Source organism: Bubalus bubalis, chromosome 16, assembly GCF_019923935.1.
Source record: "Bubalus bubalis isolate 160015118507 breed Murrah chromosome 16, NDDB_SH_1, whole genome shotgun sequence".
NCBI lineage: Eukaryota > Metazoa > Chordata > Mammalia > Artiodactyla > Bovidae > Bubalus > Bubalus bubalis.
In genome coordinates, this window is record NC_059172.1 from 32,666,022 (window position 1) to 32,689,131 (window position 23,110).

The 23,110-nt window shown below is 54.0% G+C and overlaps 1 protein-coding gene across 6 annotated transcripts in view; it reads left to right on the plus strand.

The window, feature by feature from the left end:
* The window catches only part of PDE2A (phosphodiesterase 2A), a 96,721-nt gene that overhangs the window by 39,184 nt on the left and 34,427 nt on the right, over window positions 1–23,110 (plus strand). For all 6 annotated transcript variants that reach the window (XM_044929398.1, XM_044929396.1, XM_044929397.1 and 3 more), the window contains one exon: window positions 21,828–21,917. In XM_044929398.1, the coding sequence (XP_044785333.1) occupies window positions 21,828–21,917 (90 nt within the window). The remainder of the gene's footprint in view (window positions 1–21,827; window positions 21,918–23,110) is intronic.

Below are 23,110 nucleotides of genomic sequence, written 5' to 3' on the forward strand. Positions count from 1 at the left end.
TGCTCCCTCTGCAGCCCCAGCCAGCTCACAGTTCCCCCTTCATTCGCTCCTGCCTCCCTAGCACCACTCCGGCTGGCCTCTTCCCCCTTCAGCTTCCCAAATCCTTCTGGGCTCAGCTCTAGCCTCGCCTCCTCCAGGAAGCCCTCCCTGCCTTTCATGCGCCCTCCTCTGAGCTCTCCTGCTTTGGCCATCAGCTGCTGGGACATTCTGCTGCCTGTGCCATTAGCACCCTATTTTCTCCACCTTGTGACTGGGTTGTCTCCCCCTCTGAACTGTGAGCACCCTGAGCCTAGGGATGTGTCTTGTTCATTCCTGAGTCTCCCACCACCCTCCAAAAGGTGCCTGAGGAGGGCTCAGCAAGCACCTTTCCTTTGAGATGAGGGGTGCCATCTCAGTCCCTGACCACGCCTTTGGGGGGGCCTCATGGGAATTGTCAAGTGTCCATGGGATCCTGCGTCACAGTGGAGTGGACTGGGGTTGGTGAAGGTTGGCACAGAGGAGGGGTGTGTGTGAGATCAGAGAGCCTTTGATGAACTTCCCCTGTGCCCTGGGGTCCTGGCTGAGAGGAAGGGGAGACTGTGGCTGTATCATCCCCTCCTCTGGGCCAGGAGCTCTAGATCCACTTCCTTGTTTAATCCCCACGACCTCCCTGGAAGGCAGGGGCTGTGATTCCTCTACTTAGGGGAAGCTGAGGCCCAGCGGGATCACACAGGGAGTGAGTGAATCGGAGGCAGAGTTGAAAGTGGACCTATGTCACGTATTCAACCCTGGCTCTCTCCCTGCCCTCGGGTGAGATGGCCGAAGATGCCCATTCGGAGCCTGGTGCCCAGTGGGGTCAGCATGGACTCACTGCTGGGACACAGAGCCCAGCCCTGAGGATGTGCCTGCAGCTGGGTCCTAGGCGAGGGAGAGAGGGGGAACCTGGAGAGTCATTATTAATTTATTTCTGGCCGTGGCATTCCCCGTGGGGCGGGGGCTCCCCTGGGAGCTGGAACAGATGGTGTTCCTGGGGGCCAGCAGTGTCTCGGCAGCCGCTGCTACCCGCCAGGAAAGACTGGATTTGTCATCCTCCCAGGAAGCTGAGAGGGGAGAGGGCTTTGGAGAAACTGAGCCCATCCTGGGAGAAGGAAGCGGGGCTGCAAGAGCAGGAGCCGGGCCCAGGCTTTTCATTTCTTTCTCTGTGCACAGCCCCCTTTCCCTTGGCCCTGCTCCCTGCAAGTTCAAGTTCTGTCTCCTTCCTCACCCTCCCCACGAGGCTTCCCCAGATCATCCCTATTTGTTCCTGCTGCCTTTCCTTCACCGGGGTCCCACTGCCCCCTCTCTCAGCCCAAAGATATGGGCTATGAGCCCCCCCCGGGTCTCATTTCTTTCCCCCCAGTCCCACACCCATCACAGAGATGGCAGGTGTCTGCCTGGCTTCTGAGCAGCGCCTGCTGTGTTTCTGGGTTCACTTAGCACCCCGTTCTGGGTGCCCGGGCCCATGCTCAGCCCTGCTGGAAAGAGGTTGCTGCCCCTGGGGACCCCCTAACACAGAAAGGCTAGGACTGGAGAGAGTAGGAACCCTAGGGTGTGGCTCAAACTATTGGGACCCCTGGAGGTAAAGAGGGATGGGGAACCTCCTGTGAAGGTGGCGCCTGGGGAGATGAATGCACTCATCCAGTGGATAGACCATGGGATCAGGTGGGCATGAGTTCAAGTCTTAGCTTCACCACTTCCTAGGGGTATGACATTGGGCCAGTCCCTTAACCAATCTGAGCATCAGTTCCCTCACCTGTCAAAAGGGGATAAGAAGCTTCACCATCATTGGACATAATCACTATTTTTGGACGTAATAATCATGGCAGGCCTGTTGGGAGAAGTTACAAAGATAGTATATGTGAGGCGCCTGCCCCAGGCCTGGCCCCCAGAGAGTACCCGGAGGGAGTTGGCAGTCTCCCTGCTTCCCTCAAGGGGGAGATCCTTGGAGCCAGGTCTAGATGGCTCTGCTTTGTGAGACCAGGTGCCCCACGGGGCTGGGTGGGCACAGCTCATTCTTCTGCCGCTGGCAGCACAACAGCCACGAGAGCAGGACTGCCGGCTCCCATGCCCTCCCAACAGGTGTCTGTTCAGCACACCTTCTTCGGATGGCTTCCTGGCCCCTGCGCCAGCTGGCCGGCTTGGAGGAGGGGCTCTTCAGTCACCATCTGGAATCCTCCTTCAACGCCAGGGCCATTACTTTCTCTGGATGTCGGGGCTGAGGCAGTGCAACCAGTGAGTTGAGCACTCTGGGTGAATGCTGTCTCTGTGCTGGCTCTCAGGGCCCAGACGAGGGTTAGGAAACCCAGCTGGGGCAGGGGCTGGGAAGAGGCAGCCATGAACAAGTGCACGGGTATCCACATCAAGCACCCTAGTGCTCGCCCAGCACTGGCTCCTCTGTGGCTTCCCACTGGATAAGGAAAGACCACACCTTTGCCATGGCATTGACAGCTGTACCTGCTGGACCCCCTCCTGTCCACCCCTTGCCCCCAGACATGGCAGTGCTCACTTCTGGGACACCTGCTCTTCCCGACCTCCCTGACTTTGTTCACACTGGCACCTCTCTTTGGAATGCCTTTCCTTTGTTCCTCTACCTACTCCTTTTGGTGCTAGTGGTAAAGAATCCGCCTGCCAATGCAGGAGACATGAGACTCAGGTTTGATCCCTGGGTCGAGAAGACCACCTGGAGGAGAGCATGGCAACCCACTCCAGTATTCTTGCCTGGAGAATCCCATGGACAGTGGAGCCTGGTGGGCTACAGCCCACAGGTCGCAAAGAGGTGAACAGGACTGAGGCGACTTAGCACGCAGGCACACACGCGCTCCTTTTTCAAGCCCCAGACTAGATGCCACCTCCTTTGTGAAGTCCTCTCAGATTGCTCCCTCCACCTCAGGTCAAGTTGGCCTCCCCTACCTCCTGGGCACTCATACCTCCAAGCTTCCCTGAACTTACAGTCAGACATCTTGTTACACCATGTGGTTATATATCCTTTCCCATGTAGTTGTAAGTATCTGGCTGGTAGGAGCCAAGGCTGAGTCTTCTTAGTCTCTCTTGGGCTCATGTGGGGCCTGGCATAGGCCTGGTATAGGTGCCCAATAAATGCTTCTTGATCAAACGAGAATGGCTATGAGATGAGGGTGAAGTAGTTCTAAGAACTATATTGCCGTATTGGGTGCGGGCTTGGAGACTTCCTGGAGGGGGCACCTTGGAACCTTGAAGGATGAGGAGGGTTAAAGTCAGTGACTAATGAGACCAGAGATCAGCTGGATCGTCAGGGAGGTCCACGTGGCTGGCTTCTGAGAGGACCCTCTGAGGGCAACGGGACAGGGACCAGGCATACAGAGAAGCCTGGAGCAAGGACTTAGAGGGGGCTGCAGGAGGCTGGCTCTGTGTTGAGAACCCAGCTCCAAAAACCTCTTCGCCCTTGGGTCCTGGTCTGAGGAATGCTTGATCTCCGAGTCTAGAGCGAGGCTGAGGCCAGCAATGGTGAATAAGTGGACCCCGGAGGTGGGCTAGCCATAGGCAGCGGCAGGAGCCAGGGTGGTGCTGTTGGGTAGGATTGCTCTGGGGGTTGAGAAAGGCTTCAGGGTTGAGGAGAGCAGCTTGTGCAAAGGCATGTGGGTAGGACGTCCCTGGGTCTGCACGGGAGAAGGCCAACGTGTCAGTGGAGCCCAGGTTACTGTGCCGGAAGCGTTGGGGTGAGGCTGGAGGGGCTGCTGCAGGCAGCTCTCCCCATGCTCGTTTTTAAGATTCTCAAGTGACTGCTCCAAGCTGGGAGACCTGCCAGCCTCCTCCTGGATTCTGCACATCAGGAGCAAGTGGCCTCAAAGCTGCCCCACGGCCTGCAGGGAGCTGCTGCCAACAAGTTGGCCATAGCATCTGGTGTCCACAGGGGCCCCCAGGCCCTGCCATCTGTCTGCACCCACCTGTCAGGCTGCACAGGCCCAGGGTGTGCAGGGACCTGGGCCAGGGAAGCGATCTCAGCTGCCACCCCAGCCTGTCTGTCTGTCTGTCCATCCATCTGTCCCCATCCCTGACTGACCAAGGACGAGGCAGAGATGGGCAGACGCAAGTCCTGCCGTTGGAGACGCCTAGTCTGCAGGGGCAGACGTCAAGCACCAGGCATTTACACCCAGGGAAGAAACACTGAGCCTGGTCCAGACTTGTGGCCCGCCCCGCCCCCGCCAAGGCCCCAGGTGGTCCCCTCAAGCGCTTGAAATGGAGGCTCAGAGGAGGTGGGGACTGGCTCCGAGGCAGACAGCAGGTCAAGGCTGATGCTGGGCCAGATGCTGTGGCCCCAGGGCTGGATGAGGCTCCTCTGGCTGGCCCCTCCCCCACCACCCTGCCTGGCCCTTGGCTGTAAACACAGAGAGAACAAGTTCCGTTTCCCGGGAAATATTTATCTCAGGCCGTGTGGGGAGCGTGCGCTGGCCTCCGCCTGTCCTTCCTGCGGGCTGGCCTGGGGCAGGAGGTGAGGGGGCTTGGTGGCCTTGGGGGGCAATCTGTGGGGCTCCCGAAGGCTGAGCCAGGAAGGGTGTGCCCTGTGGCTCCCACCAGAGCAGGAGTCTGAATGCCAGCGCACGCAGGGAGAGGAGGCAGCTGATAGGAGAGAAGCCGCCGCATAACCTCGCCTCTGTCACGTTCCTATTTTCATCCCTGTCAACCCGTCTCCTCCGGTTCCTGCCTCCAAGCCTCTGCTCCTGTCTGCTGCCCCCACCTGGGATGCCGTTTCTTCCACTTGCTTTTATGTCCCAGCTCTCAGCTGGCTTCCTCTGGGAAGTCTTCCCTGACTCCCGAACCCCCTAACCCTTTGTCCTCCCTGCCCAGGAGCCTGTCCTTCCACCCTGGCTCACAGCAGCTTCAGACTGAGCCCCACAGATCTGTGAAGGTCTTGTTCCAAGCCCCTCAGACAGTCCAGACAACTGTGCTCAGGCTGCCCAAGAGTCCCCTTCCTGGGAAACACAGGTCTGGGCCCCCTGGGGGTGAGGCAGGGCCCAGAGGTCACCTTTCAGTGATTCAGGACAAGCCCAGGCACTCGGGGGAGCCAGGCTGATTGAACGGGGTGCGGGGGAATCCCACATGGGCCCAGCAAGGGCAGGTAGAGGAGCCCCAGGTCCCTGCCGGGGGGTGGGGGCAACTCTTGGGCTTTAGGCTGTGTATCCCTGACGGGGGCCCTGACAACAGGAAATCCTTGAAGGAACAGGCAGTGGCTGAGGACTCTGAGCACAACAACAGGAAGCAGCCTTGACATGGGGCAGCAGCTCTGGCGACGGGACCCAGTGGGGTGGGGGTGGGGGCAGCTTGTGGGGCCCAGGGTGAGGCCCAGGGCGACACTGAGACATTGACAGTGGGGCAGCGGGGGCTCTGCTGTGTGACACCGAGTTTGTGAAATCATGGGATACTTGTGTGGAGAGTGGGCGAGTCACTGAGCGTGACACCAAATGACACACACCAAATGTGTGACACCAAAATAGTGATACCAGATGTGTGACACCACTTGTCCAAGACTGTGTGAGACAGTGGACATGCTACTGATGGTGTGACCCTGTGATATCGATTGTGTGATGCCGAGTGATACCAAGTGTGACCCTGAGGGTGTGACGCTGTGAGGATCAAATAGGTAAACACGGATGAGTGACACTGTGCAGTAACAAGTGTGGTTCTGAGTTTGGGGGCTCAAGTGTCTGACACTGAATTGTCATTGTGGGCCCCAGGCATATAGGGAGGCTGAGTGTGCAACCAAGGGTGTAACACAGAGTGACATCGTGTGTGAAAACCAGCGTGTGATACTGTGCAATCCCGTAATGCTTGTGACAGTGTGAGCTGTTAGCACACAACCCTGTGTAAAATGCTGTCATGGGAAGACCCTGATGGGTTCAGGCAGGGAAGTGACATGGTCTAATTTATGATTTTGAAAGAGTCTATACTCTTGTTGCAGAGTGTATGGTGGGGAGCCAGCTGGAGGGGCCGAGAGGAGGTAGGCAGAGAATTGAAGGCCATTGTAGCCACCCAGGCTGGAGATGGTGGTGCCTGGGCTAAGGGGAGGGCAGAAGAGTTGGAGAGAAATGAACAAACTTTGGAGATATTTGCAGGTAGAAATGACAGAACTTGCTGATGAATCAGAGGATGAACCATAAGGAAAAAAGGAGAATGGCTCCCAGGTTTCTGATTTGAAGAACCAAGGGATAGCTGGTGGCGATGTTACTGGGAAAGGCATGGGGTGAGAGAGGACGAGGAGACAAAGATTGACAGACCTGTTTGGGATGCAAGTCAAACATCTGGGTGATGGGCAGCTGAGGCCAGGCTGGGGATATGTTTGCAAGCCAGTGTGTAGGGCTGATTTATTAAACCACAGACCTGGCTGGGATGACCTAGGGAGAGACAGTGAGAGAAGAGGTGAGGACTGAGGACTGAAGCCTGAGGTGAAGAGCCGCAGCGAGACAGAGCAGGAGCGGCCAGGGAGGTGGAGGAGACCAGATGGGGTGAAGCTGGAAGTCAGGGAGCGGGAGAGGTTCAACAGGGTGACATGCTGCCAAGCCGTCAGGCAAGGTGGGAACAGGGAGATCGTGCTGGGCTGGGCCACGTGCTCAACTGAGCCAGACAAGAACCCTGTCGGTGACAGGGTGGGGCCAGAAGCCAGATGGCCTGGGCAGGTGGTGAGTGGCGGTGAAGACAGAGCGTAGTCAGTCCTCTGGAGACCTTTGGCTGTGAAGGGATGCAGAGAGGACGTGTGGTTGCTCCAAAGGGGTGTGAGGTCAAGGGAGAGTACAATTTTTTCTTATTATGGAATATTTTAAACACACAATGCTTGGGAGAATAATACAATGAGCTGGTCATATACCCATCACCCAAATATAACGATCATTAAGATTTAGAAATATTTAGTTCATCAATCCCTCCTTTTTATTTTCATTTTCCTTTCTTGAAATATTTTGAATTGTGGTAAAATATGCATAATATAAAACTGACCATCTTAATTATTTTTAAATAGAGAGTTCAGTGGTGTTAAGTACATTTGCAGGGATGTGCAACCATTTTCCAGAACATTTTTCATTTTGCAAAACTGAAACTTATACCCATTAAACAACTCCCTCTCCCTCTAGCCCCAGGTAACCACTATTCTGTTTTCTGTCTCTATGAATCTGACTACCCAAAGTATCTCATATGAGTGGAATCATAGTATTTGTCTTTTTGTGATTCTCATTCCATTCAGCATAATGTCCTCAATTTTCATCCAGGCCATGTCGTAACATATGTCAGAATTTCCTTCCTTTTTGAGGATAAATAATATTCTATTGTATATAAACCATTTTGTTTATCAGTTCATCCCTTGATGTACACTTTGGTTGCTCCATCTTTTTATGAGTAATGATGCTGTGAACATGAATGTACAGATTTAAGATCCTGATTTCAGTTTTTTAGATACATACCCGAAGGGGAATTGCTGGGTCACATGATATTTTAATCTTTAATTTTGAGGAACCACCGTACTATTTTCCACAGCAGCCGCAAAATTTTACATTTCCATTGACGGCGTACCAGGGGTCCAGTTTCTCTACATCCTCGCCAACACTTATTTTCTGTTTTGTTTTTTTTTTAAATAGTGGCCATTTCAATGAATGTGAAGTGGTATCTCCCTGTGGTTTTGATTTGTGTGCCCTGATGATTAGTGATGTCGAACATCTTTTCACGTGTTTGTCAGCCATTTGTACATCTTCTTTAGAGAAATGTCTATTCAAGGTCTTTGCCCATTTAAAAATCAGGGTGTTTATTTTGTGGTTGAGCTGTAGGGCTTCTTTGTATATTGTGGATACCAACCCCTTATCAGACATAGGATTCGCAAATATTTTCTCCCATTTTGTAGGCTCTTTTGCTAAAGTATTTTAATGCAAATCTCAGAAATGATGTCATTTCATCAAAGGTGGATATTTTTAAGGTCCTGGATGACATGAGACAGTGCAGCCCAGAGCCAGCTTGAAACTGTGTGTGTGTGAGTCTGTGTGAGGGTGTGTTGAGGACCTTGGGAGCGCGGTGTGTGACTGACACTGCCTCACCCTGAGTGAGGACCAAAGGGATAGTTTCACTGTGTGTGGCCCTGTGACACTCAGTGGTGTGTGGCCCTGTGGACACCATGTAATGATTGTGTGTCACTGAGTGTGTGACATGCCATGTGACGGCAGCAGCGATCGTGTCCTCCCTGTTGTCACCCTGAGCCGATGAGCCTGACACACGGAGTGGATGCTGCATGGGATGAGAGCGGTCACGGGCATGTCGTGAGTGATGGGGGTGTGTGATTGTGTGGGATCAGCCCCAGCCTCGGCTGCTGACCATCAGACAGAGGACAGACATCACAGAGTGGGCGAGCAGGAGCACTCAGTGGGGACAGAAATGGTGTCTGGGCCCAAGTGTGAGCTGGCGTGAGGCCTCCTCCTTTCTCTGAGCTCCCCAGGAAGGCTTCCTGGAGGCAGGGTGGGAGCGTGGCACTGGGATGCTGCAGGTACCCGGTAAGAGCAAGGGCTATGGTGTCTGGCTCTGACATGTAGCAGGTCATTTTATCTTTTAGGCCTCAATTCTCTCAAGAATAAAATGGGGCTGGTGGGAGGATTACGTGAAATGGTGCTTTTAAAAGAACACAGTGCCTGGCACTGAGTGAGTGCTCAGTGGTCCCTTGGGGAGACCATCTCTTGCATCCCAGTGTGTCCAGGCACCTGGTGTGATGTGAGCACCAGTGGGTGTACAGAGGGGCTGAAGGGAATGAATGATGTGTTTGATGTTCACAGCCCTCCACTTTCCCTCTCCCATCCCTTCTGTCCTCTGCTCAGCGTCGTCAGGACCTCCCCATTCCATATTGCTCCCACACCCTCCTCTCCCTGGCTCCTGACATCCTTACCCGCTGTCAGCCTCCAGCCCAGGCTCCTGCAGCCTCATTCAATTAGGCCGATGCAATTTACTCAAGAAAAAATGCCATAATATGGTTATCACACCAGTGGGGGATCTGGCCAGGGTTGCGGGGAGGGAGGGGGACTGGTGGGTAGAAGACCCACACTCACGGCTGAGGGCTCAGGTCTGGAAGGGCCTTTCACTTGGAACCCCACCCACTCCCTTGGGCTCCATTTTGGAGCCCATAGAGTCCAGAGCTTGGATCTCCCCAGCTCCAGGTACAGAGATCTTGAGACAGAAGCTTGCAATGATTAGGTTCATTGTGTCTATGGAGGGTCTCTGGTCCTCTCCATGTTTCAGTCTCCCCATTGGACAAGGAGATTTGTCATTGGTGGGGGTGGAGGTGGGGGCAGGGGTGGTCTCTGATCCTCTGGCTGGCCTAGCTCATCTCTGCATCCCTGATCTGGTCAGTCCCTCTCATGGCTTCCGTAGGGCCTTCTCTTGGGCTTTGGAGAAGGCAGGGTAGAGGGTGGGTGAAGGGGAAAGAACCCCAGGGGGAGTTTGGTGGGAGTGGGAGTCCTCAGAGCTTTATCTCTGTTCAGAGCCAGAGATCCTCTAGTTCCAGGCTGCACACCTGGAGTGGGGGCAGGAAGAAAGGGAGCTTGTTTCCTGGTCCCCTGCAGGGCCACAGCTTCTAACCTCACAGGTTGAACTTAATTCACACAGGGTTCCAACAGCACTGAAACCCAGCTTACACTCGCCCCAGCCCCCCGCCAACACTTGTCCCTCAGGCTGCATTTGCCCAGAGGGTTGAGATCACTTCTTTGTAGCTTGCACAGAAGTGCCCTAGCTCCCTGGCTGGGAGCCACTTAGGCAGGACCGCAAGATTCCTCTTGAGTCTTCTCAGCGGCTCTGGGAGAAGTCACCATTTCAGAAAACTGAGCCTAGGGAGATGAAAGGCTTGTCCAGTGCCACACAGATGACGTGTGGCGGGGAAGACTTTTGAGCCCAGGTCTGCCAGAGGTGATGGAGGAGGTGATTGTGTGCGCAGGGCAGGGCAGGTGAATCAAACCCCCCACAGGCACAGATGCCAGCACTCAGCCATAAACTCATTCATTCGGTCAGAGACAAAACCAGCCGCCGATGCACTCACAGTTCCACAGACAATTACACACTTGCTGTGTACACCCAGGCCCACGTAGACATCACCAACCCACATCACACCCACACAGGCCCCCGCATACACAGATGGCTCACGCACAGACATGGCCTCAAGGGTGTGCTTACACTCCCAGAGTCCCAGACTCACATGCTTTCACACAGACATCCTTCTAATGACCTGAGGGACATATTCTGCTGTGGTCACATGATGGTCCATAGGGACATGCATTATGGACAGCTGAGGGACAGGCCACACGTGTGCTCAGGTCACCAGCTGAAGGGGAGGAGCTCCACATAAAGTGGGGGGAAAAGTCAGGTGGGATGAGTGTATCTGGAATTTTGCAGTCAGAAAAGTTAATGCAAAAGCAATTCTAGCGTTCATTTCCAAGACAAAATTGAGAAAGTCTGGAGGAGAGCATGGCAGCCCGCTCCAGTATCTTGCGTGGAGAATATCATGGGCAGAGGAGCCTGGCGGCCACAGTCCATGGGATCTCAAAAGAGTCAGACGTGACTGAGCGACTAACACACACACTGGTGAGGTTGGGGGACAGTCTCATCTTTTTAGGGTTTTGGGGCCTCTAAAGGACCTGCACAGATAGATTCTCACAGGCACAGCAATAGCATGAGATCTCCTGCACTCATGTGTTTACACGGCCCTGAGCTGTGTGTGTGTGTGTGTACACATGCGCTCAGTGGCTCCCGGATTCTTGGGATATAAGGAGGGAAAGTAGGAGAAGTTCCAGAGACTCCGGATGTTTGTTCTGTGGCTTCCTGGGCCCTCCAAAGGCAAATACTTTTGGATGCCAGCCTGCCTGCCTGGGCAGGGTGGGTGGGGTGGTGGGTTGTGTGAGAAGCCTGCCTCTGGAGCCCCACAGACGGGGACCCTGCATAATGATGCAGCGTGACCGAGGCCCATGGCCAGCTTCCCGTGGACTCGGGGGCCCATCACCTCCCCTCTCTGGGGCTCGGTTCCCCCATCTGAAAAATGGAGGCAGAGAGGAGGTGAGACTGGATGGGCCTTCCCCTCGAGACTGAAATCAAGAGACATTCCAGGCCCAGGGTGCAAAAGAGAAAACCAAAGCTGGTGGGGAGATGCTGGGGTCAGGGGAGGGTGTGGGAGCCCAGAGCCTGCAGCGTCTCCCCACCAATGACCCCTTCCCTGGAGAAGGGCAGTGCCTCAGAGCTTTGCTCAGGGAGTGGAGGGGGAGGGAGGCCCAGCCCGAGCTGATCTGCCAAGGGGAGCAGAGGAGGCAAGGTGGGGCTGAGACTCCCCTGAACCCTGAAGGACTGGATGGGGAGCCAGAGAGCACAGCACGGGTGGGGCACCAGAGCAGACCTGGGCTGAACCTGGAAGGACAGGAGGGGAGAAGTGAGGAAATGGAAATGGAGGAGCCAGGGCCTGGAGGTGGGAGGATGATGGGATAGTCGGGAGAAGGTTGGAGAGTTGGGAAGAGGCTGGAGTGTGCCTGGACTCGGGCATCGGTAAGAATAGCAGTGGCCTCGTCTGGGGTGCTTCACAAACAGTTTCAGCAAGTCCCGGAGCTCAGAGCCTATTCTGGGGCCCTGGGAGCCATGGCAGGTGTGTGTGTGTGTGGGGGGTGGCTCAGAAAGGCCCCCGCTCTGGGGAACAAAGTCGTTGGAAGCTCAGAGGCAGGGGCATGCCTGAGATGAACCCTGCCCAGAAGATTTCTCATTCCAACCCCCAATACAGTGGGACTATTTTTAGGAACAATGAGATGCTCACACATTCCTGCAGGGGCAGGGAGAAGGAAGGGGGGCCACGAGCCAGTGCAGAGGCAAAGGGTGGACCCTGCCCCTCCCTCCAATTTGGGCTTCGTCCTCAGGGCCAGCGAGGTTTGAGGACCCTGGCCAGCCCTGCCTCCCTGGCCCCAGCCCCAAGGTCCCTTCCTGGCTCTTCTTTTGTTCCTCAGCTTCTGAATCGGTCCTTATCTCTGTCCCAGTCTCTTTCTCATACTCACCCTCCCTCCCAAGCCCGAGTCCATGCGCCGGGAATTGGGGAACAGCTGAGATGGACCAGACCCTGAAGACAGAGCCAAATACAGTCATGGGACCCAGCAGTGAGGCTGTGGGAGAGATGCATGCCAGAGAAGAACAGACTGAGGGAGAGGGACAGACGTGGAGAATCCAGGAAGACTGGGAGGGAAACAGAGCTCAGGTCAGAGCCGGGAAAGTCCCCTCTGCGGCCTGCTGTTGGCCTTGCGCTGGAGGGGACGCCCTGCCCGGCCAGCCCCCTTCACCCTCAGCAGCCCCTCCCCAGGCCGGCCCTTCCTCCCTGCCCTCTGCAGGCCCACACTAACCCTGTGCCAGGCCAGTGCCATCCATTATTGACTTCCCAATGTGGGCACCATGTCTGGCACAGGGAGAGACCAGAGGCCCTGTCCCTGACTTGGAGGAAGGCACCCAGCCCCTCCCCACATCTGAGAGGGTCTCAGTCCATCCACCAGCCAAGACGGAACCTGAGGGGCCTCTAAGACGACAGTGCTCTGCAGGGAGGGAGCCTAGTGTGTCCCGAAGGCCTGTGGCCGGAGCAAGGCCTCCTGACTCCAGGTGCGTGCATGCTTAGTTGCTCAGTCGTGTCCAGCTCTTTGTGACTCTATGGACTGTAGCCCGCTAGGCTCCTCTGTCGATGGGATTCTCCAGGAGAGAATATTGGAGTGGATTGCCATGCCGCCCTCCAGGGGATCTTCCTGACCCAGGGATCAAACCCGTGTCTCTTAAGTCTCCTGCATTGGCAGGTGGGTTCTTTACCACTAGTGCCACTTGGGAAGCCTGACTCTGGGTGAAAACTGGGCAAGTCCTTTCCTGCCTCTCCTGGTCTTAGCCTCCCCTAGTCAAGCTGGGGACTAGGTTCCATAGGCCTGAGGCCCTTGTAGACTCTGGTCCTGTGTGAATTCTCAGGAGGGCTGAGAGGAGCACAAATGACCCACCCAGGAAGGCTGCCTGGAGGAGGTAACCTCACTTATGAAAAAAGGTGATAGTTAGTGCTCCAGGGGAAGGGCCCTTCCCTCTTGACATACCATCTATCCCCTGCCCTCTCTGCATGGGGAGGTGATCCTGAGGCAGAAGGACCCCCTAGCCTGCAGAGATGTCTTGGAAATGTTGCCAAAGTCCTCTGTACAAGGCATTCTCCTTCCTTAGGCTCCTCTAAGACAGTAACTGTGCTAGACTTGGGAGACTTTGAAAGGACTTAGCTGTCTTCCTGGCCCAGGGGTCTCCAGAAGTCATTAGGTCCACCCCTCTTGCTTGGTAATGGCATATACCCTTCATAGCCCAACAGCCCTGGGCACTTGGGAGTCCAGCTGATCATTTGATAGCTCAGTGAATACCTCCTGACAGCCGTGATGGGGGCTGCATGATACTGGGGTCCCAAGGAGGAAGAGGATAAAACCTCTGCCCTCTAAGAGCCCCCGGTCTGATGGGGGAGCCAGGTGGACTGTAGTGGGAACTCTGCAGGCCACGCCATCATGGGGACACAGGCTGTAAGAGCCCTGGGTGGGAGACTCAGACTAACCTGAGGGAGGGAGCAAAGACAAAATGTTCCTGGAGGGAGGCCCAGAGAAGGGAGGCCAGTCGCTCATTTATTCCATCATTCATGGGTCCAATTGTTCCTTCGACTGTCGTTTCCTGAGAGACATTAATTCGTCTCTGACGCTGGTCCCAGTGGGTCACTCGGCTCCATCCTTCTCTCCTGCTTGGGCCACTGTGTCTGCCTCTCAGAGGCTCCTGGACTTGCTTTGTTCAGCTCCCAACCCACCCTGAAGGGAGGGGGTGAGGCTGAGAAGGGTTCAAAGACATTAAGGGTCCATGGGACCCAGACCTGAAGGCCAGCCGGGTTCACCCAGTCCTTTGTTGGGGCACAGACTCCCTGGCAGGGCCCTGTCCTTGCCTACACACCACTGGGGGCAGGCAGTGCACCTCCTCGGTCCCAGGCTCCTCTTTAGTGGTATGACTGACTCATGGCCGTCTCCTTGGGACTCCCAGGCCATGCCCCACCTTGCCCGCACGGGGCCTTGGCCAGGAGTCAAGAACAGTAGAGGCATCAGGTGTTGGGGAAAGCAGTGATGAGGGGCTGCTGCTGGTGTGCTTGGGAGGAAGGCTGTGACGCTGAGGAGAACGTGAGCAATGGGGGTGGAGGTCGCTGTCGGCTCTACCATGAGAATGAGGCAGAGGGGCATGGGCGGCATGCCTAGGCATGAGCCTATCCTGAGCCCCCACCCCCCACCCCAGGCCATCTTTTGCCTCCCCCACTTGGCTCTGGCCTCCCTCCCTCTGCCCACTCTGCTGTTCCCTCATCCCATCCTTTCCTCACCCCAGACCCTGTGCTAGGGGCTGAGGGGGCCAGAGAGTCAAGAACACAGAGAGCTGACTGGCCATACGATTCCTACCTGGCTGAGATTGGCTTGCAATGGATGAGGGGCTCGGGAGGGGCTGGTTATGAATGTCGGAGGCAAGGAGCCCACAGGATGGGGCTGAGCTCATCAGGGAGGTGGGGGGATGTGCTGGGGGGTCTCCGGAACCGGGCTCAGGTGTATTCTACAGTGCACGTGTCTCCAGTGTGGCTCGGAGGCTGGAGACGCGGCCCTGTTGGAGTAACAACTGAAGCCAGAGTCTGCGAAGGGCAGGTGAGGGGCGGAGAAGGGGTTGGTGGGGAGAGAGGGGGATCCAGAGGAGGGAGGAAGGAGCAAGAGAAGGGGGGAGAGGGCAGGCCCTTCCTTTAGGCCTGGGCCCCTGAGCTCTGAGGGGCCCTTTCCACACACCCTGGTCTCTTGTCACTCCCTGCCCCACCTCACTCTCCTTCCAGGACCTCTGCCTCTCCCTGCCTGGGGACCTTCTCTGAGGAGTCCCCTTCATATGTGGAAGTGGCATGGACTTGCCAGAAGATGGGTCATTCTTACCTAAGCAAGGCCCCTCCTTTCTGATCCATAGTCTCCTCACCTATGAAACAGGATGGTCAATACAAGCACCTCCCAAGGTTCATGGGAGGACTAGAGAGAGTGTGTGTTGCTGGGTCTCCAAGTGTGGTCCCTGGGCCAGTAGCGGGGAGTATGTTGGAAATGCAAACTCGTAGCCTCATCCCAGACCTACTGCATCAGAAACTCTGGGGGTAGGGCCAGCAACCTGGATGCTAACAAGCCCTACAGGGGTTCTGGTGCACAGGTTTGAGAACCACTGATGGATGCCCCTAGCACACGGTAGGTGCTTTTTCTTCCCTGAAGCCTGATGCCCCACTCAAGTAGGACTCTGACATGTGAACTTGTCCACCTGAGGCCCGGGCCTCTCTCCTGCTACTTCCTCAGATCAGGTCTCCCAGGGATCACCAAGCCTCTTTCTTCTATTTTCTTGACCCCGGTCCAGCTCAGCTTTGTTGAGGGGAGGTCTGGGGCTGCAAGATCTTAGCACTCCTGGGCAGCTGTCCTCTGTGTGTTTAAGGTGCCAGATCCATTCAAGGCAGCTCCTTGGGTACACAGCAGGTCTGGGTGGGCAGGAGGGGAGAGAGGAGGAAGGGCCGCCCCTCCTGCTTCCTGGCTATCTCCTGACTCTATGGGGTGAGCCACGCTGCAAGGGCTATGAGAGTCACAGAATAAGTTCCGGGTGCTCGGGCTTGGCTGGGGTCTGAGGCCCAGTCCCCAGGGGCTTCTCTGGCCTGAGCCCCCGGGAAGCCTCCTTTGGGGGAGCTCTGCCAGTCATGCTGGTGGAGCAGATGGGCTTGCAAGTGCCAGGCGCACGCTGGGTGCAGAGACAGATGGGCTCCTTTGTCCCTGAAGGCCCTGTTCTCTGGGAAGAGGAGAATATGTGTGTGATGCCCACCAGAACAGGAGGCAGGAAACAGAAGAATAGATGGCATCTGCTCTGGCACCCCTGGTTTCTCCCATCATGGCCACCTTGCTGGGTACCCTTATTCTGGGGGTGCCAATCTTGGGTCAGACACTTTCACCACAAGTTCTCAAGAAGACCACCTGGGGAGTTAGGGAAGGAGTGGGCAGGAGAGACAGGAGTTTGGGGCAGGGAGCAGGAGTGTACAAAAGAGAGAGGGCAGAAGCCATCTGAGAGGAGAGAGGATTGGATGTGGGAAAAGACATTGAGACTCAGAGGTGAGACACGAGAGCAGCCTGTGATAGACATGGACCGAGGGAGGCATGGCAAGAGGGAGAGACCTACTCGGAGAGATCAGGGAGACAGAGCCTGAGAGAGAGACACAGGTCCAGAGGGAAGGAAAGAGGAATAGAGTGAGAGGAGCACCAAGGTCCTTGGAAGTCCCCATTTTAGAGAAAGGGACACCAAAGCCCAGAGAAAGAGGAGGTTCCCCAACCCCAGACCACCCAGGGGACCTAGCTCAGGCAGAGGTGGATAAATCAGCATGTATAAATCAGTCGCAGTAACACAGCTTGCCTTAGGAGGTACCTTGCCATTGGGTTTGGTGTTATTGCCTTCTTTTAGGTCAGTCTGGGGGCACAAGGAGGCTTCCCTCCGGAGACCAAGGGGTGGGCTCTAGGTTCCTAGCAGTAGGGAAAGCAATAGATGGTTGATGGAGGTCACGAGAGACAATGAGACTCACAGAGACAAAACAGGAGAGCAGCATGTGACACTGACCTTGACCTTCAAGAAGGCCATCAGTGCCTCTGCTGGTGGCTCCAGAAAGGATAAGACCAAGGTCTCTGGCTTCATATAATCCATTAATGAGTTAGAAGTCATTTTGTCCAGACTCTCTCCCTACCCAAATGAGTGCAGAAAGGCTGATCCAGTCCCACTGCTGGTTCTAGAGGAGACCTGGGGTACTTTCTAGAGTGTGTGGGGAGTGGCACCATCTACAGTGCTGAGTGGACCTACCTCCAACCATAGGGCTACAGGTAGGGAGCTGGGGAAAGTATGAAGGCTCCATCCACCCACCTATCCATCCTTCTACCCATCTACCCATCCACTCATCCATTCATCTATCCATTCACATGTCCATTCAGTTCAGTTCAGTTCAGTCACTCAATCATGTCTGACTCTTTGCAACCCCATAGACTGCAGCATGCCAGGCTTCCCTGTCCATCACCAACTCCCAGAGTTTACTCAAACTCATGTCCATTGAGTCAGTGATGCCATCCAACCATCTCATCCTCTGTCATCCCCTTCTCCTCCTGCCTTCAATATTTCCCAGGATCAGGATCTTTTCCAATGAGTCAGTTCTTCACATCAGGTGGCCAAAGTATGGGAGTTTCACCTTCAGCATCATTCCTTCCAAAGAAATCCCAGGGCTGATCTCCTTCAGAATGGACTAGTTGGATCTCCTTGCAGTCCAAGGGACTCTCAAGAGTCTTCTCCAACACCACTGTTCAAAAGCATCAATTCTTTGGCGCTCAGCTTTCTTTATAGTCCAACTCTGACATCCATACATGACTACTGGAAAAATCATAGCTTTGACTAGATGGACCTTGGTTGGCAAAGTAATGTCTCTGGTTTTTAATATGCTGTCTAGGTTGGTCATAGCTTTTCTTCCAAGGAGCAAGCGTCTTTTCATTTCATGGCTGCAGTCACCATCTGCAGTGATTTTGGAGCCCAAGAAAATAAAGTCTGTCACTGTTTCCATTGTTTCTCCATCTATTTGCCATGGAGTGATGGGACCAGATGCCATGATCTTAGTTTTTTGAATGTTGAGTTTTAAGTCAACTTTTTCACTCTCCTCTTTCACTTTCATCAAGAGGCTCTTTAGTTCCTCTTCACTTTCTGCCATAAGGGTGGTGTCATCTGCATATCTGAGGTTATTGATATTTCTCCCGGCAATATTGATTCCAGCTTGTGCTTCATCCAGCCCGCCATTTCGCATGATGTACTCTGCATATAAGTTAAACAAGCAGGGTGACAATATGCAGCCTTGACATATCCATTCACCCATTCTCATTGAATTAAAACACAAAATGGTAGAACTATGTGTTGTTAGCTGGAAGGACCCATTTTTAGTAGTGAGGAAACAAACTCAGAAGAGGAAAGAGCCTACTAAGGCCACACAGAATTTCCACAGTCAATCTGGGACACACTGGAAACAGCTGCTCTTCACTCTACCCCACAGATTCTCCTCTGGAGTCTGGGAAATTGCTGGTTGTCATGCTGATATTTACACTGATGTTTGTTCACAAAAGCTGCAAGGGCAGGAATCGTGACCCTGAGCTTGGCTGTGTGTGTTTGAGTGTGTTTATATTTGCATGTGTACATGCTTAAGTGTATGTTTATGTGTGTATTGTATATTGCATGCATGTGTGCTCAGTCCTGTCCAACTCTTTTTGACCCCATGAACTAAATAAAGCCTGCCAGGCTCCTCTGTCCATGAAATTTTCCAGGCAAGAATATTGGAGTGGGTGGCCATTTCTATAGGGTTGCATTTTTATCCATGTGTGTGAGTTTGTGTGCAGGTGTGTACATGGGAATATGTGTATGTGTGACACGTGTAGATGTGCATGAGAGCAGGTATGGCTCTGTCTGTACTTTTCCTCTCCTCAGCTGTTTAAGATTTCTGGGGTTTAAAACCCTTTGACTTGAGCCTCAGTACCATTGACTCTTCTCCCTTCACTGGGGCAGCCACTCTGACCTCTGAGCCTCACCTCACGGTCTGTGGAATGTGAACTATTTCCTCCCTGAGTTGATGCAGGAGGTGAAATTGCTTTGGGCTCTTGGCAAGATTCAAGGAGAAGGCAGCATGAGAGCAAATCTTGAAGGCCAAGTGTGAAGTGGTGCTTCCCAGCTGTGTTTCCTACACTCAACACCCGCCATCTTGGGGCAGGCAGGTAGGGCAGGGCCAGGAGCTGGGTGGACAGAAGGATATCAGGCAGAGGCCACCCAGGGGTTCATCGCCGTGCTTCCATCCCGCCCACTGGGCCCCCTCTCTGCTGCTCCAACTGTCTTTAAGTTTCCTTCCCAATTCCCCTCTTGCGCCATTATCTCGCCCTTAGCCTGAGGAGTCACAGAAAACCAACCAATCCAAGCAAAGGCCAGACAGGTATCCACCAATCTCAGTAAAGGACAGGTCAGGGCATTCCCCAATCCGAGTAAAGGGCAGGTCGAGGAGCCACCAATCAGAACAAAGGACAGACTATTCTCTCTAAGGCCCCTGGGGAGGGAGCTGGGGGGTCAGTCCAGAGGAGGAACAAGACAGAGGCTGGAGATCCAGAGAGGTGGGTTCTGGACCCTCTGTCCTGACTGGCTGGCTGACCACAGATGGGGCACTGGGTTTTTTTTGAGCCTCAGTTTCCTCATCTGTCAAATGGGGAGGCTTAGCTGTCCTAAGCCTGTGGCTTTGAGACATGTTTCCCTGGACATCAGAACTCACTCTGTCACCTTGGCCCCTCTTCTCCAACTTCCACACCACACACACAAACTCCATTAGAGGGCAGGGCCCCCCACTTAGCCTATCCTTCCCCACTGCCTCCAGGCAGGAACAGACCTAAACCAGCACTACCTTCTGGGGCCAAGCCCTTGGAACCACTGTCTGAGGAGCCTGGGTTGGCAGACTTTATTTCAGGATTATCTGGGACATCAGCTCTTCCTCACCTCTTTAGTCTGCAGAATTGACCTAGAAAGGCAACAGTGGCCAACATGTTGCTGAGCCCTGGACCTGTGAGTCCATTAGGAAGTATCTGCACCTGTGTGAACCTATATGTGTACCTGGAGGGTGTCTGAAGGCAGGCTGGGATGTTTCTGTGAGAATATGAGGGTCTGTGACTGGGTAGCCAGGTATGTGTGGTGCTGAGAGTGTGTGAGCTGTGATGAGGAGAGCCTCAGGATCAAAGGACAGTTGATCCAATTTGGGGAATTTATTGTGGAGTCAGCAGCTCCTGGTGTCCTAGGATGGAGACACATCATCATGACTGAAATGTGTCTTCACTTGAGCAGTGGAAGGGATCAAAGGGAGGTTGGGGGTTGGAGAAAACAATGCCATTTGAAGAGAAAGCCCACCACTGCTCCCTCAACCTGGAACACAGGACTGGGTGGGAATGGGAGTCAGGGTAGGGAAGGAGACTGAAGCCAAGAATATGCAAGGTGAAATCTGGAGCCGAAGCCCAGACCATAGGCTTCATCCGGACCCCAGTGCAGGACTCCCCTCTGTAACCTTTCTGAAAAATGGGCATCTAGCCAATTTTTGCAAACCCCCAAGTATGGGGAGCTCAGTTTCTCACCTTTCTTCTAGTGGCCTCTGCCTATGAGCGAGAAGCAGGGACCTTTCTTGTCTTGGTTCTACCTAGAAGAAGATCTTTCACTCCCCTGGGCCAAGGTCAGCCTCCTGTGAAATCCTGTGAGTCTCCAGGCTGTCTCTGGGGCCACAGAGTCCAGTCGCCCTGCCCAGGAAAGCCTGAGATATTGGAGTCAAATACTGAGACTCCTGGATCTGTTCTGCTGCATGCAAGGCATCTCCAGGTTCTCCATGCAGGACTTGCTTTCTTATTCTCTCTTTACATACGTCACTTCCTCTGAATGAGTCTCTTCTTGTCCTTACCTGGGACATAGTGCACTGGGGATGATCTAATCAGCCCATGGACATGGAGCAATTCTCATCTTCCCTAGTTAGGGTAACATATCTTTATTAATATGCCCTGCAATCTCATCATTTTAATATATTACCTGCCACATTTATGCTGTGGGCTCATACTGAGCTTATGGCCCAATAAGAGCCTCAAGTTCACGTCACTTACAGGAATGGGGGCCACGCCATATGTCTTCATCCTACAATTAATCACTTGGCTCTATGAACACAGACTGAGCCATCCACAAGAAAGACATCAGAAAAAACTTGCAGGGGCTAGCGGGGAGGGCCTGGCTGAGTGGATGGTATGAGTCACAGTCCTGCTTTGGCCCTGGATCCTCTGTTCTGTTACCTTTCTCTTTGATCCCCATGGTTTGGACCAAGTTAATAGAGCGAGAAGCAGGGACCTTTCTTGTCTTGGTTCCGGCTCTCCAAGGACGAGGCCTGTTCCTGGGACAGGAAGGCTGTGAGGCAATCAAGGCTGATTTCTCCTTCCCCTTCTGTCTCACCAGGGGCTGGCCTCACTGTGTTTCTTGACTCTTGTGGGCTCATGTACCTCATGGACTCTCGCTACTCCCAGCCCCTCACTAGGCTAAAAAATGAGACTATGCGAGACCAGCTCCCTCCTTGGGAAACTGAGTGGGGCCCAGATTCAGCAGATGTTTCTCTGAGCACCTGTGTGTGGGCACTCAGTTTGATTTCATCACCATATCAGCCTGTAGGGGGAGATAGCCTTAGTTGCCCCCAGTTTACAGATAGAAGACTGAGGCTCAGTGACTTGACCAAGATTCACACTGCTTGTAAATAGAGGAGCTAGAATTCAAATTTGGAACTTTTTGTTTACTTGTTTTGTTTTATATTAATGTGGAAGCTTGTACTTTCCCTGCTATGCCTGAGTTGTCCTTGGCTGAAGGACAAGAGACCTAGGGTCATGACAAGACTTGACCTCTTGACTTACTGTGAGTTCTTTGCTAAGTCCCTGACCACTCTCTAAGCCCCAGACCCTTCATTGTAAGATGAAGGGACTTGGACATTTTAAGCCCTTAAGACTGGTTGGGGAAATAAAAATAGATTGGTTGGGGTGGGGGGGAAGACTGATTGTATTCTGAGTTCCTAAGATCCTGGGACTCAAGTGTCTGCTAGCCTTAGGCCCCTGTTTAAGCTGAGAGTTTGTATTCCCAGCCCCCTGGGGAGGGGCGCTGTCCTGGCCTGCCTGGCAGAGAGGCCCTCACTGCCCTTTCCTCTCTTCCAGGATGCTTTGCTGAGCCTGGGCTCCGTCATCGACATTACAGGCTTGCAACAGGCTGTCAAGGAGGCCCTGTCGGCTGTGCTTCCCAAAGTGGTATGTGCCTTGCCCCGTACTTTCCTGCCCCTTAAGCCTTTGCTCCGCTCCTCTTAAACAGGGTTGAGAAAGAAAGAAGAAGCAGGGTCTTTGCCCAGAGGACTCTCATGGGGAAGTGAAGGGTTTGGGTGAGTGTTTAAGAAGAGGAGGAGGAGGAGGAGGAGGAGGAAGACTAAAACTAAGCCCCAGTGAATGAACTGATACAGGAATTCTGGAATGTCTGGGACAGAAGGGGCATTAGAGCGTAATTGGAAAGATCATGTCGCAGATTATGGAATGGATTCACTTAGGATAATAACCTAATGGGTTCACTAGGTAGGACCTAGTGAGTCACGTGAGGTTTGGAATACATATAGCAGGAAGGATTGAGTAGACATGCAGAAGAACTTCCTTGGTACCAGCCGTGTGCTGGAATGGGGCTCTGCCTTGATGAATAGATCTGTGCTGAGTTCAGGTGTCCTGTCTAGTCAGGAGCCTGGATAAAATGTCCTCTAGAAGCCTCTAGAAGCCTTTAAGCTTCTCTCTGACCCATGCCAACACCATAGATGAGGTTGCACACCGGGAACAGGTGGAGGGTAGCTGCTTGGGCCCCTGGTCACCAGGTCAGCATGGTTTCCTGGGCCTGGAGTGCCTGGATGAGGAGACTGTGCTCCTCTTCAGTTGCCCAGGCCACTCCTCAACTCAGCTCCAGTGGTCACTATGCATCCCTTATGCAGTAGGATGGATGAACTGGCTCTCAAGACACAAAGCAGCAGTGTATCAGTTGTGCCAGATAGCAGGGAGCAGGGGACTGTCAGTCTGGGGAGGGGGGCTCTGACACCCTGAGAGGCAGGGGAGACTTACCAGAAGAGGAGATGCCTAGACTGAGTCCCCATAGCCTGGGATGTTCCCTCCTCTACCCTGGACACCAGCCACCAGCAGAACCCACTGTGTCTGAATCTGCTGGATGAATGATCCACCCAAGGCCCAGAGAGGGAGGACACTTCCCCCAAGGTCACACAGCATGACAGGAACAAATGGGGCTTGGCACCTAAGCATCACCATTCGCTTTCCTCAGCTCTGTCTTTTCAAAACCTCCTGGAAGTTCAGAGCCCAGGAGGAAGACTAATGAGTGAGCTTTATTGAGCGTGAAATTGGTAGGAAGTGGGTGGTGTGTTGGCTCCCAAAATAAATCCTCCCGGAGATGGGATTGA